The 21814-nt window shown below is 40.7% G+C and overlaps 1 protein-coding gene across 1 annotated transcript in view; it reads left to right on the top strand.

Moving 5' to 3' along the window:
- Positions 1–21814, top strand: part of b4galnt4a (beta-1,4-N-acetyl-galactosaminyl transferase 4a) — an 819684-nt gene that overhangs the window by 656549 nt on the left and 141321 nt on the right. The window contains exons 10-11 of the mRNA XM_059975496.1: positions 11844–11984; positions 21384–21493. Coding sequence (XP_059831479.1) covers positions 11844–11984; positions 21384–21493 — 251 coding nt within the window. The remainder of the gene's footprint in view (positions 1–11843; positions 11985–21383; positions 21494–21814) is intronic.

Raw genomic sequence — 21814 nt, forward strand, 5'->3', positions numbered from 1 at the left:
ATGTTAAAAAAAAAGGTCGTGCTCATGGGTTCAATGTCCTTTTAGGAGTCACATGGCAGAGGGCAAGAAGCTGTTCCTGAATTGCTGAGTGTGTGCTTTCAGGCTTCTGTACCTCCTTCCTGATGGTAACAATGAGAAAAGAGTATGCCCTGAGTGATTAGGGTCTTTAATAATGAATATCATCTTTCTGAGACACCACTCCTTGAAGATATCTTGGATACTATGGAGACTAGTCCCCAAGATGGAGCTGACTAATTTTACAATTTTCAGTAGCTTCTTTCGGTCCTGTGCAGTAGCCACCCACCACCACCACCCCCTCCCCCCCCCCATACCAGACAGTGATGAAGCCTGTCAGAATGCTCTCCACAGTACATCTACAGAAGGTTTCAAGTGTTTTAGGCAACAAATCAAATATCTTCAAACTCCTATTGAAATATAGCCACTGTCTTGCCTTCTTTATAGCTGCATTGATATTTTGGGACCAGGTTAGATCCTCAGAGATCTTGACACCCAGAAACTTGAAATTGCTGACTCTCTCCTCTTCTTATCTCACCGTGAAGACTGATATGTGTTCCCTCATCTTACCCTTCTTGAAGTCCACAATCACCTCTTTAGTTTTAATGACACTGAGTGCAAGGTTGTGGCTGCAACACCACTCAACTACCTGGTACATCTCACTCCTGTACGCCCTCTCATCTCCATCTGAGATTCTACCAACAATTCTTGTATCATCAGCAAATTTATGGTGGTATTTGAGTTATACCTTGCCAAAAATATACTCGTTGACTTGGCTTCCACTGATTTACCACCCTCTAACTAAAGAAATTCCAACTAATCTCTGTTCTAAATGGATGTCCCTGTATTCTAAGGCTCACCCATTAAGGGAAACATTCTCTCCACATGTGCCCCATCCAGGCTTTCCAATATTTGATAGGTTTTATTTAGATCCCTCCTTATCCTTCCGAACTCTGGCTTGTACAGGACCAGAGGCAACAAATTTTTTTCATACATTAAGCCTTTCATTCCCAGAATCATTCTTCTGAACCTCCTTTTCTTGGCTAAGGGACCCAAAATTTGATCACAATACTCAAATTGTGGTCTGACCAATGGCTTATGAAGCCTCAGCATTATACCCTTGCTCTTATATTTTAGACCACTCAAAATGAATGCTAACTTGTTCACATATAACGTGAAAAGAAGTGGTCCCAATATCCTGTAGAAAGCCAGTGGTCACCGGCAGCCAACAACAATAGGTCCTCTTTACTATGACTCTTTGTCTCCTGCCAGTCAGCCCATATTCTTTGCTTGCTAATATCTTTCCTGTAACACCGTGGCCTCATCTTGTGAAGCAACCTTATGTGTGGCACCTTGTCAAAGGCTTTCTGAAAATCAAAGTAAACATCATCTACTAACTCGTTTGTCTATCGTGCCTCTTATTTCCTCAAAGAATTTCAACAGATCTGTCAGGCAAGATTTCTCCCTAAGTAAACCCCCCCCCCCCCGCTTCTTAAAGAGTGAAATTTCATTTACAATGTTGCAGTCCTCTGGAACCATTCCATAATCTAGTGATTCTTGAAAGATGATTACTAATCCCTCTACAATCTCTTCAGCTACTTCTTTCACAAAGCTGGGGCGTTGTCCATCTGATCCAGGTGACATCCTTCAGAGTTTCCAGCATTCCAAGCTCCTTCTCCTTAATAATAGCAACTACACTCATTTCTGCCCCCTGACACTCTTAGGTTTCTGGCATACGCCTAGTGTCTTCCATAGTGAAGGCTGACACAAAATACTTATTTTGTTTGTCCTCCACTTCCAGGAGTCCAATATCCACTCTTGTTTCTTTTTTAGTCTTCATGCTGTAACTCTGAATATTCTGATCCGATGTCACCTCTTTCTAAAAATTTGATTTCATTTTTCACCAACAGAGCCACTCCACCCTCTCTGCTTACCTTCCTGTCCTGTTAATACAAGGCATACTCTTGAATGTTAAGCTCCTAATGATGATCATCTTTCAGCCATGGCTAAGTGACACCCTCAAGGTCATACCTACCAATCTTTAATTGCACTACAAGATCATCTACCTTATTCTGTGTACTGCATACATTCAAATATAACACTTTAAGTTCTGTATTCATCACCCTTTTTAATTTTGCCCCCATATTATTCTTCAACCTATCCCACTAATTGCAATTTTGCCCTATCATCAGCCTGTCCTTTGTCACAGTCTCACTACATACTACACCTACTAATATACCAACTGCCCTATCCTCAGCCCTATCACTCTGGTTTCCAAACCCCTGCCAAATTATTTTAAACCCTCTCAACAGCTCTAGCAAACCTGTCCCCAAGGTTATTAGTCCCCCTTGAGTTCAGGTGTAAACCATTCGTTTTGTACAGATCTCTCTAGTGACCTCAGTATCTTCTGTCCTTCCCTCTTACTATCAAGTCTCCTATCACTGTCACTCTGCCTGACTTTACCCTTCCCTGCTGCGCCTCAGAGCCGGCCACAGAGCCACTGGCCTGGCTGCTGCTGCTGTACCCTGATTGGCATTGATGACACCAAAGCATGAGTTAAACTTAAATAGTAAAGACTGGTTCTTATTTTAATTAATATCTGCTACCCATAATTTTATAACTCCAGAATAATCCTTAACATACCTTCTTTACTACTGCATATTAACTTTCCATGATTGATAAAAAATGGACTCCCCAATCACTTTCACTGCTCTGTTTAAACACTATTATAATTTTCTTACTATCCAGAGTGGATAATCTTATTTTTCCCCATTTCATCCTTCATTTGCCAAATGTTTGCCTTCTTGTTTGTTGATATTCCTCACAATTTATTGACTCACCTATCCTTTGTGTCATAAGCCTGAATGCACTTATCTACAAATTTGGTACAGTGTACTCAATCCCTTCATTAATGCCAACTCTGTGGATTGATGGCCGGCACTGAACTCTGTGAGACCTTACTAGCTGGAGCTTGTCAAATGAACATGACAAATTTATTTCAACTCATTGGTTTCAGTTAATTAGATAATCATCCAATATATCATTCTCAGTACCATGAGCTTTTACCTTGTGCAATAAACTTTCATTGAATCTCGATCATACTGAACCTGCTCATGCCTCTTTATTCACTCAACAGCATCAGCAGCATGCTCAAAATCTCTAATAAATCGTGAAGTATGAATTTTCCTTCATAAGACCTTACTGGCACAGACTCTACCAGTACGTTGCCTTTGTCACCTCCTACAAACGGGAAAATGACTAGAGCGAGGGCAGGACTGATCGGTAATTAATGGGGAAATGTGCCTGGAGACGGAGGCGGTTGGGGAGGTCCCTAATGAATACTTTGCTTCACCAGTAGGAGGGACCTTGATGAATGTGAGGTCAGCGTAGAACAGGTAGTAGTTTGTTGAGATTTAGAAAGGGGAAATGTTGGAACTTTTGTAAAATATTAGAATATGTAAATCCCCAGGGCTAGATAGGATATACACAGTTTAGTACAGGAAGTGAGGGAAAACATTGCTAGGATGTTGCCGATGATCTTTGCATCTCCACTGGCCACAAGAATAGTACCAGAGGATGGGATAATGGCAAATGTTGTTCCTCTGTTCAAAAAGGCAATAGGGATAATCCTAGGAATTATAGACCAGTAAGTCTTACATCCATGGTGGACAAGCTATTAGAGAAGGTTTTTAAGGATGGAGTTTAAAAGCCTTTGGAAAAGCATACTCCAAAGGATAGTCAGCATGCTTTTGTGTGTGGTAAATCATGTCTCATGAACCTGAATGCGTTTTACTAAACAAATTGATGAAGGTACAGTAATGGATGTGGTGGTGTATGGATTTTAATAAGATATTTGACAAGATTCTCCAGGGTAAACTCATCCAGAAAGTCATGAGACATGGGATCCATGGAAACTGGGCTATGTGGATTCAGAATTGGCTAGTTCACAGAAGCAGATGGAGCGTGTTCTGCCTAATGGACGGTGACTGTTGTTGTTCCGCCGGGATTTGTTCTGGAACACTTAACTCTTTTTGATTTTTTTTAAAAATGACTTGGATGGGGGTGTGTGAACCCATACATCCACAGGAGGAACATACAAATTCTGGACCGACACCATTGGGTCAAATCTGGAACACACTACTGTGAAGTCGGCTGATAGCCACCAGATTTTGTCAGAGATATTAGCTTAATTTTACCATGTGACTACATCAGTAAATTCCAGGATCAGAGTCCACTTGAAGGATCTCAGTCTGAACCGTTGACTGTTTATTCCTCTCCATAGATGCTGCCTGACCTGCTAAGTTCCTCCAGCATTGTATGTGTATTGCTTTGGATTTTCAGCACCTGCAGAATCTCTTGTATTTATGAAATGCCATGTTCAGGTGGTTTGTAGTCCTGACAAAGGGTCTCGGCCTGAAATGTCGACTATGCTTCTCCTTATAGATGCTGCTTGGCCTGCTGCGTTCCACCAGCATTTCGTATGTGTTGTCAGGTGGTTTGTTGTTATTTTTCATATGTGTACTGCTGCCATCTAGTGGCCAGTTCAATATTGTATACATCAGTTGAGATGACTTGGACCTTTACTTCAACTGTAATAGGGTGGAAGTAAAGAAAGTGGCAATAATTTATCAAAGAAAAGTTTGTGCATGAATAAAAGTGCACCAACTATCGAAACATACCTCCAAGCCGCTGATCAATCCTTCACTGAAATGTTTCCTTGTACTTTCCCCCTTGCAATAATCTAGAAATTCCCTGTTGTAATATGATAAAACACATTACCCAATGTCAGTTCAGCAGTGCCCCTGGAACCCTATAATAAACAAAACGTCTATATTTAGTGATGTTAGTCATTAGACAAGTATGGTTACGGTATTGGAAAGCACACAATACTCTCACCATCATATAAAGCCATGGGGTCTTTCAATCCACTTAAGAGGTAGTCAGATTCTCTGTATGATACCTCAGCAATTCTGCACTGTAGAATGAGCTGAGCTTGTCTGCCAGAGTTTCTGGGATGGGACTTGGCTGAAGGTGCTGTCAACAGACCTGGGAGATCATTAGATTTGACCGGTGCTGATGGAACAAAGCCCAGTCATTGCCAGTCAAGAGTTGCATTGCCCAGAACCATGTGTCAGACCTTGAGATTGGGTCTTATAGGCACTAGGCCTGTTCATTGGGTACATATCTGATGACAAAGACCCCAGTTGTAGCCTGTAGCTGGCTAAATCCTCAAACTACCACAAGCTGCCACATAAGTTAAAAGTGTGTTTAAGAAGGCTAAGTATGAAGTGTCAGCCTTCATTAGTTAAAAGTTCAAAGCGAATTTTATTATCGAAGTACATTTGTATGTCACCAGATAGAATCCTGCGATTCATTTAGTCAGGAGAGTTCAAACGTCATGAGGAAATGTTGCAGCTCTTTAAAACTTTGGTTAGACCACACTTGGAGTATTGTGTTCACTTCTGGTCCCCTCTTTAAAGGAAGGGTGTGGATGCTTTAGAAAGGGTACTGAGGAGAGTTACCAGGATGCTGCTTGGATTAGAGATCATACCTTATGAGGAAAAGTTGAGTGAGCCAGGGCTTTTCTCTCAGAGCAAAGGAGTATATGAAGTTGACTTTTTCTTTTTCAATCTTTTTATTGAATTTCATATATAAAAGAAACATAATATAATAATAAATAGGTTATAAATGCATAAGACTTGAAATTGAATTAGTAGTAGGATAACAATATCCTATTAAAATATCAACATATAAACATAGTACATTATCAATCAAGTCTATAATAATTATATGAAAAAATAAAAATAATCATCAAAAGAAAAAGAAAAAATTATAAAAATACAGGCAAAAAATATTTAAAAATACTAAACTAAACTAACATGGGCAATAATAACAGTTTATTTGTATATGATAGTGTCAAAAACTCCGGAACTCCATACCTGAACAAGGATAAGTAAAGAGAAGGTCTGGGAGAGGCCAAATTAATTCATATGAAAATGTCGAATGAACGGTCCGTATGTGAAGTTGACTGCCAGTGGCTCATTCTGCAGTACAGGTGCTTCCTTTCCCTTGTGCTAATGAGACAAATGATTTAAATTGGTGTATTCATTCCCAAACTATAAAGTTGTATCTAATGAAAATGTTAACTTTATTTTTGATTTTCTGATTCCATACACAATGTGGAGTCATTTTAATCAATTCAGGATTAGAGTTCAAGCCATCTCCTCTTATTGTATTGCCATTTGCAGCACTGGTAACCAGGAAATGATGTTTGGAGGTCTATTTATTTTTTGGAATCCAAACATTACTGGCAAGCCCGTCGTTTGTTGCCTGCCCCTGCTTACCCATGAAAAGGCAATAGTAAGCCAACTCCTCACCTCCTTGAACTACTGGAGTCCTGGTGAAGCCTCTCCCATAGTGCCATTGGCTGTGAGCTCTGGGATTTTAAACCAATAATGATGAAGAACCATTGATGTATTTCCAGTTGGTGGAGGGGTAAGGGTGAAATCCTGCAGGTGTCAGTGCTCCAATATGCCTGTTGTCCTTGTCCTTCTTGCTAGTTGATGTCATGTGTTTGGGAGGTGCTGTTGGAATAGATATGGAGAGTAACTGTAGTATATTTAGAAGATTCTTTCTCTAGAGACATGGTGCACTGGTGGCTTAGAAAGTGAATGCCAAGGTGGTGGATGGTTTGCAGGTCCTAGAATTGCGTTAATTTGAGATGCTGGAACTACACTTAGCCAAGCAAATGGAAAGTATTAAGAAACTTAGAAATATAGCACATTACAGGTCCTTCGGACTACAATGTTGTGCCGACTATGTAACCCACTCTAGAAACTACCTAGAATTACCCTACCACATAGCCCTCTATTTTTCTACGCTCCCATGTACTTATCTAAGAGTCTCTTAAAAGACCCTATTGTATCTGCCTCTATCCCTGTCATTGGCAGTTCGTTCCACACATCCACCGTATTCTCTCAGACTTGATGGCAGAATGGCATTCAGGTGTCACAAGGTGAGTCTCTTGATGCAGGGCACCCAGCCTCTGACCTGCTCTTGTAGCCATGGTACTATGTTGTGGGTCCATTGGGTTTCCAGAAAACGGTGACCCTAGTATATTGATTGTGCTGGATTTGATGATGGCATTGCCACCGAACAACCAAAGTGTAGGTAGTTAAATGTTCTCTTGTTGGAGCTGAACTTTGCCTAAAATTTTCATGGCATGCACGAAAACTCCCTCTTATCTATCACCCTGAAACTGCACATTGTGTCAGCTTTGCTGCAATGTCTGCACAGGTTGCTTCATTGGTTGAGGAATTGTAACTGGACTTGATCATTATGTAGTCATCAGTGAACATCCCCACCCCTGACAGTGGGAGGTGGGTTAGTGAGGAAGCTCCTGGAGATGGTTTGCTCTAACATACTGCCCTCAGGGGCTCCTATAGAGATGCTCAAGGACTGGATGGTCACCCTCTGACAGTTACACCACTCTCTTTGTGCAAGGTATGACTCTAGCCACTGTATTGTTTTCTCTTTATTGCTATTTCATGAAATTCCTTGACAATTTGCAACTAAATGATGCTTGATTTCAGGGGCTATTCTCCTCATTTCACCACTGGAATTCAGCTCCTTGGATTCCGAGTGGGGAAAGACTGTGAATGGATGAGATCCAAAGTGGCTGTTGGCGAGCAGGTTATCGGTGAGGAATTGTATGTCGAAGGCTCTGTCAGTGACACTTTTCATCACCTTGTTGATGTTTGAGAGATGACTGACTGGGTGATGGTGAGCCAATTAGACAACTGAGAAATCAGAGAAGTTGAATCGCCTGGGCATAAAAGGCTATTGGCCAAATACTGGAATTAGTATGAGTGGTGTGCATATAATGGGCTGAATGGCCTGTTTCATTTGGTTTGTCTCTATGATTTAGATTGGGGTTGTTCTACTTTTTGTGAATAAAGCATGATAGGAAAATTTCCACTTTATCTAGTAGATGTCAGCATTGTAGCCATAGGTGATATCCCATAGCCACAAGAAGTGACTCAGTTAGTTAGACACTGGTTTTGGTGACAGTGAAGATCTCAGATATAGCCCAGATGGATAATCTGTTGGACACACTGTGTGAAGGGTTACTCTTGGTAGTTACCACCTACCTGCTGGTTCCTGTTATTGTTGATGATGGGAATAATCTTTAAACCACTTCCTCCTGTTAATTGGTTACCACCATTCCTGACAACATATGCTAGAGATGTAGAGATCTAAACTTATCCACTCTTTGTGAGATTTGTTTATCAATTTCTTCTTCCAGTAAACAGAATTCATCCCCCACCCCCCTCTTTTCCCCACTCTGATTTTACCTCTACTCACTTGCCTATAACTTCCCCCGGGTCCTCTCCTCCTTCCCTTTCTCCTATGGTCCACTCTCCTTGCCAATCAGATTCCTTCTTTCCAGCCCTTGACCCTTCCCACCCACCTGGCTTCTCCTATCACCTTCCAGCCAGCTTCCTTCCCCTCCTCCCCACTTTTTTCATTCTGACATCTTCCCCCTTCCTTCTCTGTTCTGAAGAAGGGTCTTGGCCCAAAATATCAACCGTCTATTCACTTCCATAGATGCTGCTTGACCTGCTGATGTTTTCCAGCATTTTGTGTGTGTGTTGCATTTGTTTATTACATGCTGTTTTTACTTTTCAGCAGGATCAAATTAATCCATCTTAACACCCAATCAGTCTTGTATTGCAGCTTCTCTATCTTGGCATCTCATTGTTTTCAGGTACAAGAGGTGTCCAAGCCAGTAGGCCCTCTGCATCATTCATTGATCCATTGCTCTTCAACTGTTTCTACTTGTAAAATAGTCCCCTTCAACCCACTGAGTTTGTGCCAACCAACAAGCACCCATTTACACCAATCCTATATTCTTCTCCCCACATTTTCATCAACTCCCCTCAGATTCTATTACTGTTTACTCTTCAGTTGTTGGTTAGTCCTTGCCCAATGAAAAATGTGATCTGATACACTGCGATGTACATACTATAACTCAAACAGTAGCTTGACTGGCATTTCAACAACATATCCAATTCGAGCTTGAAGCAATATTCCCTTGGCTCGCTTGGTTCTGAAGTTAAATCCAAGCACCTTTTGTGACTACAGCTGTTAATGATTACTCTGACTTATAGCTGCCTTCCATTCTTTACATTGATGAAGGCGGATCATGGCAGGTTGGATAAAACCACACTATGTGCTGTCATATGTGATCATGAAGATTCAGTGGTAGAAATTAGTGTTTGATGGTATGAGATAAGTTTGCAGTGTATTCCATTTAAGTATTTGGAGCAAACCTCTGGCAATAAAATATAACAAACATAAGATACAATATTATATACTTAGACAGAGAACAAACTTCTGAATTGTTTAGTCTTTGATGAAATTTGAATATGTCTGAAAATGGCAGCAATTATTGCCATCTATAATTACCACTGAGATGAGAAGTTTGCTAGACAATCATGAGTCAACCACATTTCTATTCATCCAGAATCTCAAATCAGCCAGACTAAGAAATAATAAGAGATTACCTTCCCTGAAGGACATTAGGGAGCTGATCACTAGTCCAGCTCTCTGGCTTAGTACTCCATTAATGTAACTTCTGCAGTTCAATATCTATGAACTGCAGAATCAAGGGTTATAATGCCATTACACCATCACTGATTGGGACATGAGAGAAATGATTGTTTTAAATGTTAAAGTCAACAGAGTAGGCTTTGACACTGCCTCCTTCTGGTGGGACTGGCATCATGAGTGCCCAGAAGCTTTCAGAAAATAACACTGTAAAAAACCTACTTTTTGACATGCATTCTACCCATAACTAATTAATATTTACCAAATAATGTTCCCAGAATGTGAGATCCAGAAAGTAAGTAAGTAAGCACAAAAAGTTAGTTTGTAAAGTGAGCTATAAGACCATAAGGCCATTCAGCCCATTGAGTCTGCTCCGCCATTTCATTATGGCTGATTCCAGATCCCACAGAATCCCATACACTACCCAATGAGGGTAGTGTTTTATTTCCAGCCCCAGGAAGCTGGCTTTGGTATCAGATCACTCCTATATCCTCAAAATAATAGGACAAAGTTGGGCACCCCGAGCTCCAGGCCAAATCCCTGAGCCCCATCTTGCTAGTTTCCATCCAGCTGTTCACCCTTGAAACTCAGCATGTTCCCATTCCCAGGTCTCTCTAGTCTTCCCCTGAACCTTTCTGTTATATGACTACTCTGACAATTAGCGCAGGTTGTTTTGGGTGGTAAATATTTACAGTGGGGTAGTTGTGAGGCCAGTGCTTTTGTCTTACCTATCCAGGCTGCACTGGGAAAATGTAGTAAATATTGGGGCACAGAGGTGAAAAAGTGTGGCATCAGCTCTCCACTGGCCTCTAAACTCCAGTGCAGATGAGCACCACAGCTATACTGGGACCTGCTGTCTGCCCAGGTGCTCACTGTTTGAGGTACCACAATATATGGGCACTTGGACAAGGTGGCTGGAAAATGTAGGGTGCTATAAAACTGGGTGATATAATGGCTCTGCCAACACACCCAACAATGTTTATATTGTATGATAAATTGGAAAGAGAGCCACTGGACTCCCAACAGTGATGTAAGGGAAGTATGGCCTTCCCCACCCTTCATGTGGACAAGGTAGCTAGATCTGTCGGGATCTATCAGGCTATATCTATACCATCCCAGCCCTCAGGATAGAAGTCTTTACATTTCAGTCAGAGCCTAGCGTGGGTGAAGCAGGTATCTAAGAAGGTTCAAAGGGTACAATGGAACTCTAAACAAGGATGACCATCTAGCACCTTATTCCCACTCCTCCATTAATTAAATCACTGCCTCACATTCCTGTGCTCCTCATCCCCCAATCTATCCAATTTAGCTCTAAATATACTTAATACTCCCATGAAGCAGTAACTCAGATGATAGAAATAAATTGAGAACACAGGACTTGCAACAAACAAGCTTAAGCAGGATGTAATAGATCTCCCAGGGGTGGAGTACAGACTTTTATAACCATATAGCATATAACCATATAACAATTACAGCACGGAAACAGGCCATCTCAGCTCTTCTAGTCCATGCCGAATGCTTCCTTTCACCTAGTCCCACCTACCTGCACTCAACCCATAATCCTCCATTCCTTTCCTGTCCATATACCTATCCCATTTTTTTTGAATGACAAAATTGAATCTGCCTCTACCACTTCTATTGGAAGCTCGTTCCACACAGCTACCACTCTCTGAGTAAAGAAGTTCTCTCTCGTGTTACCCCTAAACTTTTGCCCCCTAACTCTCAACTCATGTCCTCTTGTTTGAATCTCCCCTACTCCCAATGGAAAAAGCCTATCCACGTCAACTCTATCTATCCCCCTCATAATTTTAAATACCTCTATCAAGTCCCCCCTCAACCTTCTACGCTCCAAAGAATACAGACCTAACTTGTTCACCCTTTCTCTGTAAGTTAGGTGATGAAACCCAGGTAACATTCTAGTAAATCTCCTCTGTACTCTCACTATTTTGTTGACATCTTTCCTATAATTCAGTGACCAAAACTGTACACAATACTCCAAAGTTGGCCTCACCAATGCCTTGTACAATTTTAACATTACATCCCATCATTTGGTTTGTTCACTGTTGGAGAAGTTTATTACCGTGAACTCTCTTGAGCATGCCTCTCAGAATATGACTAAGCACTTTAGTTGTAAATAGCCTCCATGTGGTATGCCCTCAATTCTACTTTGTGCAGTTCCTCCCTGACGCTGAGTGTGAAAATTTCTTTTCTAACCATAGAGGAGTCTTCATTGAAGATGAACAGTGTGGATCACATCCCACAAACCCTTGCGAGTCATGGAGGAGGTCGAAAGCTGCTGCACAGGGAGCTACATGCAGCAGACATGCTCAAGCCCGATCCCAGGGACACTTTCTTCCTGAGTGAGTCCTGCTTATGTTGTCAGTATCTCGACAATGTCAATGTCAGTTGGAATCCATGTATCTTTCAGCAAGGAGTTAATGAAAAATCTGTATGAAAAGCAGTTGGCTCATCCAATTTCTTGTGTTGCTGGCTAGGTAAGTCATTTAATATGTGAATCAGATGACAACTATTTAACAATATCCAGATTACATAAAAACAATGTGCCTGTGTCTCTGTGATGTAAGGAGACAGGAGGAATCTGAAATTACATGAATAGGTTGCCATTACCTCAATGACACCCTCACACTGCCTTTCCATTTGTCCTTTGGCCCTCTGCCAAAGTGCAAATACATTGCTTTCAGTTTTCTCATAAGGTACTTTATGAGAAAGGTTATGGAGATTGTGTAGAGAGTGCCTTGTAAACTATAATGACTGTAACAATTGAAATGGTTATAACAACTGTAGTTAAGGTTTATTTATATCTTTTCTATAGTCTACACTTAAGCAATATTTTTTCAGCTACATTCTAACAGCTTGTACAATGATTTGAAATGATGATTGCCAAACAAAAACCAGGCGAATGGAAATTGTACTTTGCCCAAGAGAGCATTTTACACAGCAAGATGTAAGGTGGGATTGGGAAGTGCAAACAATAGCACTGACCTTCCACCACACCCAGTGCTTCTTACAGCTTGTTCTTCCATGAATCTCTGCCATTATGAAGGAGAGAGCTTGAGAAAGAAGTTAGTTGTTTCACAGATGAGGAACCGGTTTATTAATGTGGCCTGTACTGAGATTCAGTGCAGAGCTTGTCTTGCATACTGTTCATACAGATCAAATCTCTACCCAGCACATTGAGGTAGAATAAGGTAAAATGATAACAATGTGGAATAAAGTGCAACTGCTGCAGAGAAAGTGCAGTTCAGGTAACAATATGGTGCAGGCTAGTTTGTGAGTTCAATTTCATCTTATTGTACCAGAGAACCATTTAATCGCTTTGTAACATTGGGGTAGAAGCTTAGTATTAAATGTATTCACTGTTTACGTATAGGAGGATATAGCGTGGATTGTAGCTCTGCATTGGTATGCTTTGCAGTAGATGTTCTGAAAGATAACAGAATTGATGTACCTGTATTAGTTACCAGTATACATTGTATTCAGTCACGCTCTTGTTTAATGAGATTAAATGCTCTCCAGGCTTCAGTGCAATGAGGCCTACTGTTTGGGGTTGCTGGTAATGCTGTATCCTAGGGAATATTTACAGCAAAATAATAATATTGACATTGACTCTGGGTGTATAAAGAAAACACTTCAATTTATCCAACACCTATGTCCAACAGCGGGTGATAGATTTCTTCCATTCAATACTGTTCCTTTATGTCATTTTTTCAGCTGTTGTAATTATGTGTTTTAAACTTAAAAGTACATCTGTTTGTCATTGAGGTAAATGGGTAAATGTTAATGATATAATCCTATGTTCCACTGAAACAAAAATCTTAAAAATGTAATGCCCATCGGCCCAGAAGCTAACTTCGTAACTGATTAGATGTGTTAGGTGAAGACAAGCTGCTAAAGATATGATGGCAATTAAATTGCCGGCAGGTTAACACTTGTTTTTTTTGTCTACAATGCCATGCAGCAGAGCCATGACAAAATTTACACAGTTACTTGAGCTACTGACTTTCTAGTTAATGTGCATTTTGACTGAAGATTTGTTTGTAAATTGTCATACTAAAAAAAATGTATGGTATTCATAAAATCTATAAAATGAAGTGACCATAGCAATTAGGAGCTGCAGTTTCTCATACACTCTGCTTGCTTTTGAGATATCACTCACCAGGTAATGTAATATTTTCCCACATACTCTACTGCTCTCTGTAATTGTGTCTGACATGCCCTACACCCTTAATTGTAAGAGTATCTGACATCGCCTACACTGCTCACTATAACACACTCCGACATTGCCTATACTGATCACTGCAACCTTGACGTCCCCCTCATGCCTCAGTAACTCTGGCATGATCTTCGCTGCTCAGTGTAATACTCTATATATGTTCAATCTACTTCTCTACTGCTAATTTCTGTCAGACTATAATATGCCTTAGGCACTGCTTAACATGTTGCTCTCTGATATTTCTATAGTCCCTGTAACATTCTGTACTATGTCATGCCATTTTTTTGTTGGTAACTTTCCCTACCAGACTAACAGATTGATTGTCTAACACTTTGGTAAACTGTGTACTGTTCACAGTGCAGATTATAGGGATTATCTCAATAGTGTCCAAAATAAACGCCCTGAGAAAATATATAATGCTCATTCCTTTGTATGCCCTGCCTTGCTTTTTTTGCACACTGCAATAATCCCTATATATGTTCTGCACTGCTCACTGTAACACACTCTAGAGAAGGACAATAAATGCTTGGATTTACCTGTGCCACTTGCACCATAAAAAAGTGAATTAAAAAATCCTACACAGTTTGCAGTAACCCCTGTATATTAGTCTTCTCATTCTGTATTCTACTCTGTGCACTGTAACACTGTAAGACTCTATGTGTTCAAATACACTAAACGTTACACTGCTTCATAACATCCCTTGTATCCTGCCACAGTCACAGAATATATCCTACATTGCATATTGTGACACTCTATATCTTAGACTGCTCACTGTAATACTATATATATTCAACCATGTTCATTGTCACATTCTGTCTATAAAACTATATATCCTACTTAGCTCTCTGAAACCATGCACACAATGTCACTGTGACTGAAGCACTGTGTATTCTTTGATATTCACTCTAATAAAAGCTGAAGAAGACGGTGCCAGCGAACAACGTGGCCAACAGTGACGTCATTCAGACAGATCTCAAAACTACTTTGTTTGCTTCTTATTTCATACATGATTCTGCTACCAAACTGCATGTGATTGGAACCTGTGATTTACATTTTGACGGCTGATTAAACGATCTGGCACTTTGATGTCTCCGAAGGAGTTTGGTGAGGTTTGGGGTGGGGAGAGGAATAAGCAGGCCACGAAGCCTGGAGACCTCCAGCAAAAATCTCAGCAAGAATGAAATCAATGAGAATGAGAGTGGAAGGCGAGTGGGTGTTCAGCACCATCCACCTGCATTTGGCTGGTCTCTCTCTCCCCCTCTCGCTCTCTGCTTCTGGAGGAAGGCGCCTGTGTTTGACCAGTCTGTCTCTCTCTCTCCCTTTCAGTCACTGGTGCCAGAGCCTTGGGTCTTGGGCAAGGTTTAATCAATGCAATTTGTGGATTGATTTCAGCTGTTCATGTTATATCTGTTTCTGCTTACTCCTTTTTTATTGCTATTTTGTGCAATTTTGATCGAGGCTGACTGAATCTGTGGCCTGCAGTCAATGAATGACATTGCACTAAATTGAACTGAACTGAACTAAACTGAATATTTGTGGACTGAAGGATTCTGCAGTTCGATGTCTTATATTCTGTGTTTTTTTACTTGTTTTTTGCCTTTTCTTTTTTTTAAATGCATCTGTGTTTTCTTTGAATGGGTTCCATGGTGCTTCTTTGTTTCATAGCTGTCTGTGGGAAGACGATCTCAGGATTGTGTAATCCCTACACACTTTGATAATAAATGTACTTTGAACTTTGAATAGATTATACAATCTTAATATAACTCACGGGTACAATGCAAGTTATAGAGGCTAGTTTGAATAATGTTTAAATAAAAAAGTACATTAATCATGAGCAAAGGTTGAACATTAAACTGTAGTTACTACTTTAATACTCATTATCACTAATTCAATTAGTTTCATGTATTAGCTCTCCAGAGTACCAGTTAAACAATAATTGTATGCTTTCGGTAATAACCTGGAGGGAGTTAAGGTGGAACATATATTTAAGAAAATATCAGCAATTTTGGAGAAAATAAAAAGAAATTAAACTTAAAATTCTTTCAGATCAAACATGCCATTCTGTAGAGCAAAACATTGCAAATTTCAGAAAACTAAAATAAAACCAGAAAATATTCAACTGATCAGGCAACACCTGTAGAGAGAGAAATGAGAGAGAAACAAAAGTTAAAAGTTCGAAGTAAAATTTAGTATCAAAGTACATAAATGTCACCATATACAACCCTAAGATTCGTTTTCTTGTGGGCATACTCAATAGATCTATAAACTAATAACCATAACAGAGGTAGTGAACGACTCTCCCCCAACTAGTGTGTTCAACCAGAGTGCAGTAGACAACTGTGCAATTACAAAAAGAAAAAAGTAATAATAAAAAAACAATAAATATCAAGAACATGAGTTGACGAGTCTTTGAAATTGAGTCCATTGGTTGTGGGAACTTTTCAATGTGGGACTACTGGAGTTCAGTGAAGTTATCTCCTTTGGTTTAAGAGTTTGATTGATGGTTGAGCGGTAATAACTGTTCCTGAACCTGTTGGTGTGAGTCTTCTGGTTCCTGTACCTTCTCCCTGATGGCAGCACCAAGAAAAGAGGATACCCTGGGTGGTGGGAATCCCTGATGATGGATCTTGCTTTCCTGTGACAGCATTTCATGAAGATGTGCTCAATGGTTGGGAGGGATGGATTTACCTGTGATGGATTCTGCTGTACCCACTACTTTTTGGAGGATTTTCCGTTAAACAGCAATCTTGTTTCCATACCAGGCTGTGATGCAACTAGTCACTATACTCTCCAATACCTATCTATAGAAGTCTGTCGAAGTCCTAAGGAACTAGCGGCACTGCCATGTTTTCTTCATAATTGCACTTACGTGCTGGGTCCAGGACAGGTCCCCCAAAATAATCAACACGTACAAACAAGCTCGATGAACTCAGCAGGTTGGGCAGCATCCGTTGAAACAAGCTGTCAACGTTTCGGAACGTACAAACGAGCTGGATGAACTCAGCAGGTCAGGCAGCATCCGTTCACATCCAAAATAATAACACCTAGGAATTTAAAGTTGCTGATCCCCTCCACCTCTGATCCTGTAATGAAGACTGGCTCATGGACCTCTGTTTTCCTTCTCCTGAAGTCTATAATTAACTCCTTGGTCTTGCTGACATTGAGTAAGAGGTTGTTGTTATGGCACCACTCAGCCAGAGTTTCAATCTCCTTCCTACATGCTGATTCATCACCAACTTTGATTCGGCCTGTGACAGTGGTGCCATCAGCAAGCTTGAAAATGGCATGGAGCTGTGCTTAGCCACACAGTCATTAGTGTAAAGTGAGTAGAGCAGGGCACTAAGCACATAGCCTTGTGGTGCACCTGTGCTAATGGAGATTGTGGAGGAGATACTGTTGCCAATCAGAGCTGATTGGGGTCTGCAAGTGAGGAAATCCAGGATCCAATTGCATTTGGAAACATTGAGACCAAGGTCTTGGAGCTTATTGATTAGTTTTGAGGGGATTATGGTATTGAATGCTGAGCTGTAATCAATAAAGAGCATCCTGATGTATGCACCTTTGCTGTCCAGATGTTTTAAGGTTGAGACAAGAACCTATGAGATGGCATTTGTTGTGGACCTGTCGCTCTGGTAGGCAAATTTGCGTGAATCTAAGTCACTTCTCAGACGGGAGTTGATATGTTTCATCACCAACCTCTCAAAACACTTCATCACTGTGGATGTTAACGCTACTGGGTGATAGTCACTGAGGCAGGTCACCACGTTCTTCTTGGGCACCGGTATAATTGAAGCCTTCTTGAAGCAGGTGGATACCACACACCGATGAAGTGAGAGGTCAAAGATCTCAGTGAATACTCATCATCGATATTTATTACACGGCCAGGTACCCCATCTGGCCTGGATTCTTTTCGTGCGTTCACCTCCTGAAGACTTCTTGCACATCGGCTTCAGAGGCTGAAATTATAGGATCATCAGGGAATGAGGGAGTTCATTGGTTTGATGTTCAAAGCAAGCATAGAAGGCATTAAGTTAATCTGGAAGCGAAGCCCGCTGTCACCTAAGTCACTTGATTTAACTTCTAAAAGTGCTAGTATTCGAATAAGACATTTTATCAGTTCCCTTTAAAGATCATTGATCTGAAACTGTTTACACTTTCTAGTTCAAACATGCTATCTTGCTTCCCTCTTAGTCTTAATCTTTTAGTATTGTAGAACCATGACAGAATTCATTGCAGAATAAGTAATTTAGTCCAAGAAGTCTAGTCTAGCTCTTACCTGGGGCAACTTATCAATTCTATTTCCTTCCTCTCCAATCTACTCAAAATCAGGCTGATGACCTTTCGTGGCATGTGGTACTTCACTGAAGCCACATCTGGGGTAATTTGTACGGTTGTTTTCAGAAAGCTGGGAAAAGTGCAAGGAAGGTTTACAAGAACGTTGCCAGGCCTTGGAGGGCCTGAGTTACAGAGACTTCTTTCCTTGGATCGTGGGAGAGTGAGGGACGATTTTACTGAGGTGTATAAAATCATGAGAGCCATAGAGAGGGAGAATGCTCACACTCTCTTTTTCCCCAGAGAAGTGAAATCAAAAGTTAGAGGACATAGGTTTAAGGTGAGAGGATAAAGGTTTAAAAGAGAAATGAGCAATCACTTCATAACGAAGGTGGTACCTATATGGAGTAAGCTGCCAGAAGATGTGGTTGAGGCAGGTATAATAATAAAAAAAACATTTAAAAGACATTTGGACAGGTACATGGTTAGGAAAGGTTTAGAGGGATGTGGCCCAATGGGAGTAGCTTAGATGGGCATTTTGGTCGGCATGATCGAATTAGTTCAAATAGCCTGTTTCACTGCTGTATGATTCAGTGACTTATATAGCACTGACAATACAATTTGCCCTTCAGAAAACAGTCTAAGCTGTCTTTTGCCAGTCCATGATTGTGTAAGTGACAGTTCAGGAGGATTGTTTCAGAATGGATTATCCCAGCTTCAGCAGTAGTAAGGTTAAATTCCTAGCTTGTAATTGTCAGGTTTATATTTCTCTCCTTAAATGTGTAGGGATATAGCAGTTCTCCTACCACCTTTTCGAAATGAAAGGGGCCTGGAGAGGTTGAATAAATGATTGTTCCTTTACTTTTACCTTGATGTATCCTCTACACATTTTAACAGGAAACATCCTCAGTGATGTTGTAGACGTTAGAGCAAAAGGCAAACATTCAATAGTTCTACATATGAGTAGTCCTTTTTATGAGTTGAGGAAATCAACTCCACCATATCGTCTTGCCTGTACTTTTGCTTATCCACAAAGGAAAACAGATCCCAAGGTACCCATATATCAAAATCCCTAATAAGCCCAAAGTGACATTGTTTCAGTCACATGCATTGATCTTAATAGAAAACATGTACACATGTGATTCCCTTGTAGGTTTACCAATATTTAGTAGGGCAAACTGCACTGCCTTTCATCAAATTTTAAAATCTGCAAGAACTTTGGAAGGCACAGTACCATCTTATGCAGTTTAAAAGAATTTTTTTTATCATTTGCTATCTTCATCAGGTTGGATACTGTGTGATTTGACTCATGCGTGTCTCATAAGAGCTATCCTTCCTCTCAGTTTAGGCTGTCGTGGATGCTGGGTGGTATTGCGGGATCTTTTGGGGCCACGTGTCTTGTATTGTTCTGACTGGATTGTTATTTATCTGGGCTTCCTTTCCAATGCAGTACCTCTGGCATTTCCACCATGGTGAAGCCTGGCATTTATCAGGAAAAACTGAGCAGTAACGTCAGCAGTCTGGAAGTTATGAAAACAATTCTGAGACACAGGTTAATGTACTCTTGGAAAGACAAAGATTAGTCAAAGATATTCAACTACAGTATGTTTTAAGGGTCGATCCTGAGTAACCAATTTGAAGTTTTTAAAGAGGTGTATTGATGAGAGTGGTGTCACATGTGGTCTAGGTGGACTTCACTAAGACCTTTGACAATATCTCACTACTTGGGAGAGTGGCCCCAAAAATTAGAGCCCATGGATTTCAAGGCAAGTAGGAAAATTGGATCCATATTTGACTCAGTACTAGGAGGCAGAGGGTCATGGTGGATTGTGATTGAAGCCTGTGTCCAAAGCTGTATCACAGGGACTGGTGCTGAATTATTACAGATGTTGCATACTAAACGATTTAGATTTGATTGTTAAACCTATGATTAATGTTTGTAGCTGTCACAGAAATTGATTGTTGTGGGATGTTAAAAGTGGTAGGCTCAGGTTATAGAAATATATTATAGGACATAGGAGAAGAATTAGGACATTCAGCCCATCAAGTTTGTTCACCATTGTATCTGGCTGATTTATTGTCCCTCTCAACCCCATGCTCCTGCCTTCTGCTCATATCCTTTGATCATTGTCCTAATCTTTACATGTCCTTCTGCAGATTCCCTGTTTACTCAACACTACCCCTTCAGCTATCTTGATATTGGCCGCAAACTTGGCCACAAAGCCATCAATAGTGATTGGTAGACAAGGCTGACAGACCAATAGAAGATGGATTTAATCCTGAAAAGTATGAATAGATTCACGCACTAGGACACACACATGGTAGGGCACGTGGGAGTTGTGATGAGTACTGAGAGCTTCGTGTATGAGTCCAAGAATCCTTGAATGTGGTAGCGGAGGTAGAAAAGATGGTAACACATATAATAGGGATATTAGCTTTTATTAATTAAGGCATAGAATGTAGGAGAAGAAAGGTTATGAAACATTTTTTTATAAAATATTGGTGTCTACAACGTGAGAACTATACTCAAGTTGCCAAGCACTAAGTGCTAGAAGGAAACAATTGCAGAGGAGACTCAGCAGGATGTTGCCTCCGTCATGAGGAGAGGCTGCAGAGGCTGCTTGTTCTTCTTAGAGTACGGAGGCTGAAGGAGGACTTGATTGAAGTTAATGAGAGTAAGCAGGACGGTAAGTAATGAGAACCCTTTCCACATGCCAGAGGTGTATAAGTCCAAATGATTTAGGGTAAGGGGTAGTAGCTTCAGCGGAGATCAGAAGAAGGAGTTCTTTATCCTGGCGGCTGGAATCTGGAACACACTGCCTGAGGGAATAGTGGAGGCAGGTAATGCGAAAACACCTAAGAAGTATCTAGATGAGTATGCGACGTGCCAAGATACTCAAGGCTATGGACCAAGTGGTAAATGGAATTGATGATTGGAATGGACATGGTAGGCCAAGTGCCTGTTTCTATAGATGAGTCTGTGAAGGAAATTGCATGAATTGTAAGTAGCAACCCCCCCCCCCACACGCACACACACACATGCACATGCACATACAAGTGCACAGACAAACACAGGCACATAGAAGTAGATGCACAAAGACAAACTGCACAGGCAGATGCACACATATGCAAAAATGTAGACACACACACAACAGGTGCACAGGCACAAAGTGACACACATGCAGACATGCAAATGCCATCTTTGCTTATTTGTGGTTCTCGAATATAAATGGGCCTGTCTTTCTCCTTCCAGCTCCACCAATAGATCCATCACGGGTGAAACACGTTCTCCCAACCTGTCTATACTTACCAACTTACATCGTGAAGGACTTTCCAATTGCCCGTTATCAAGGACTCCAGTTTGTAAGTTTGATGCTCATTTTCTGCTACTATGACCCAGTTTATGTGAAGATTAACCTGTTTGTTTTCTGAGTGAATGATAGCTCTGCCAGATCCCATTTTGATGATTAAAATCTAATCCAGTTACCATCTGAAGGAAATGTCAATCCTTAATTAATTTCTTTCCAATATGTTTCTGTGCACACAAAACCGTTTGCAGTAATGGACGAAATTGCAGTGTGATTGATCTTCCTATTGATGTTATGGGTTTTGTTAAACAGCTAGTGTTGGATAGGAAATAGAGGCAGTTATTAAGTTAATGAAAGTCAAGTTACTGCAGAAACT

The sequence above is a fragment of the Hypanus sabinus genome, chromosome 7, assembly GCF_030144855.1.
Source record: "Hypanus sabinus isolate sHypSab1 chromosome 7, sHypSab1.hap1, whole genome shotgun sequence".
NCBI lineage: Eukaryota > Metazoa > Chordata > Chondrichthyes > Myliobatiformes > Dasyatidae > Hypanus > Hypanus sabinus.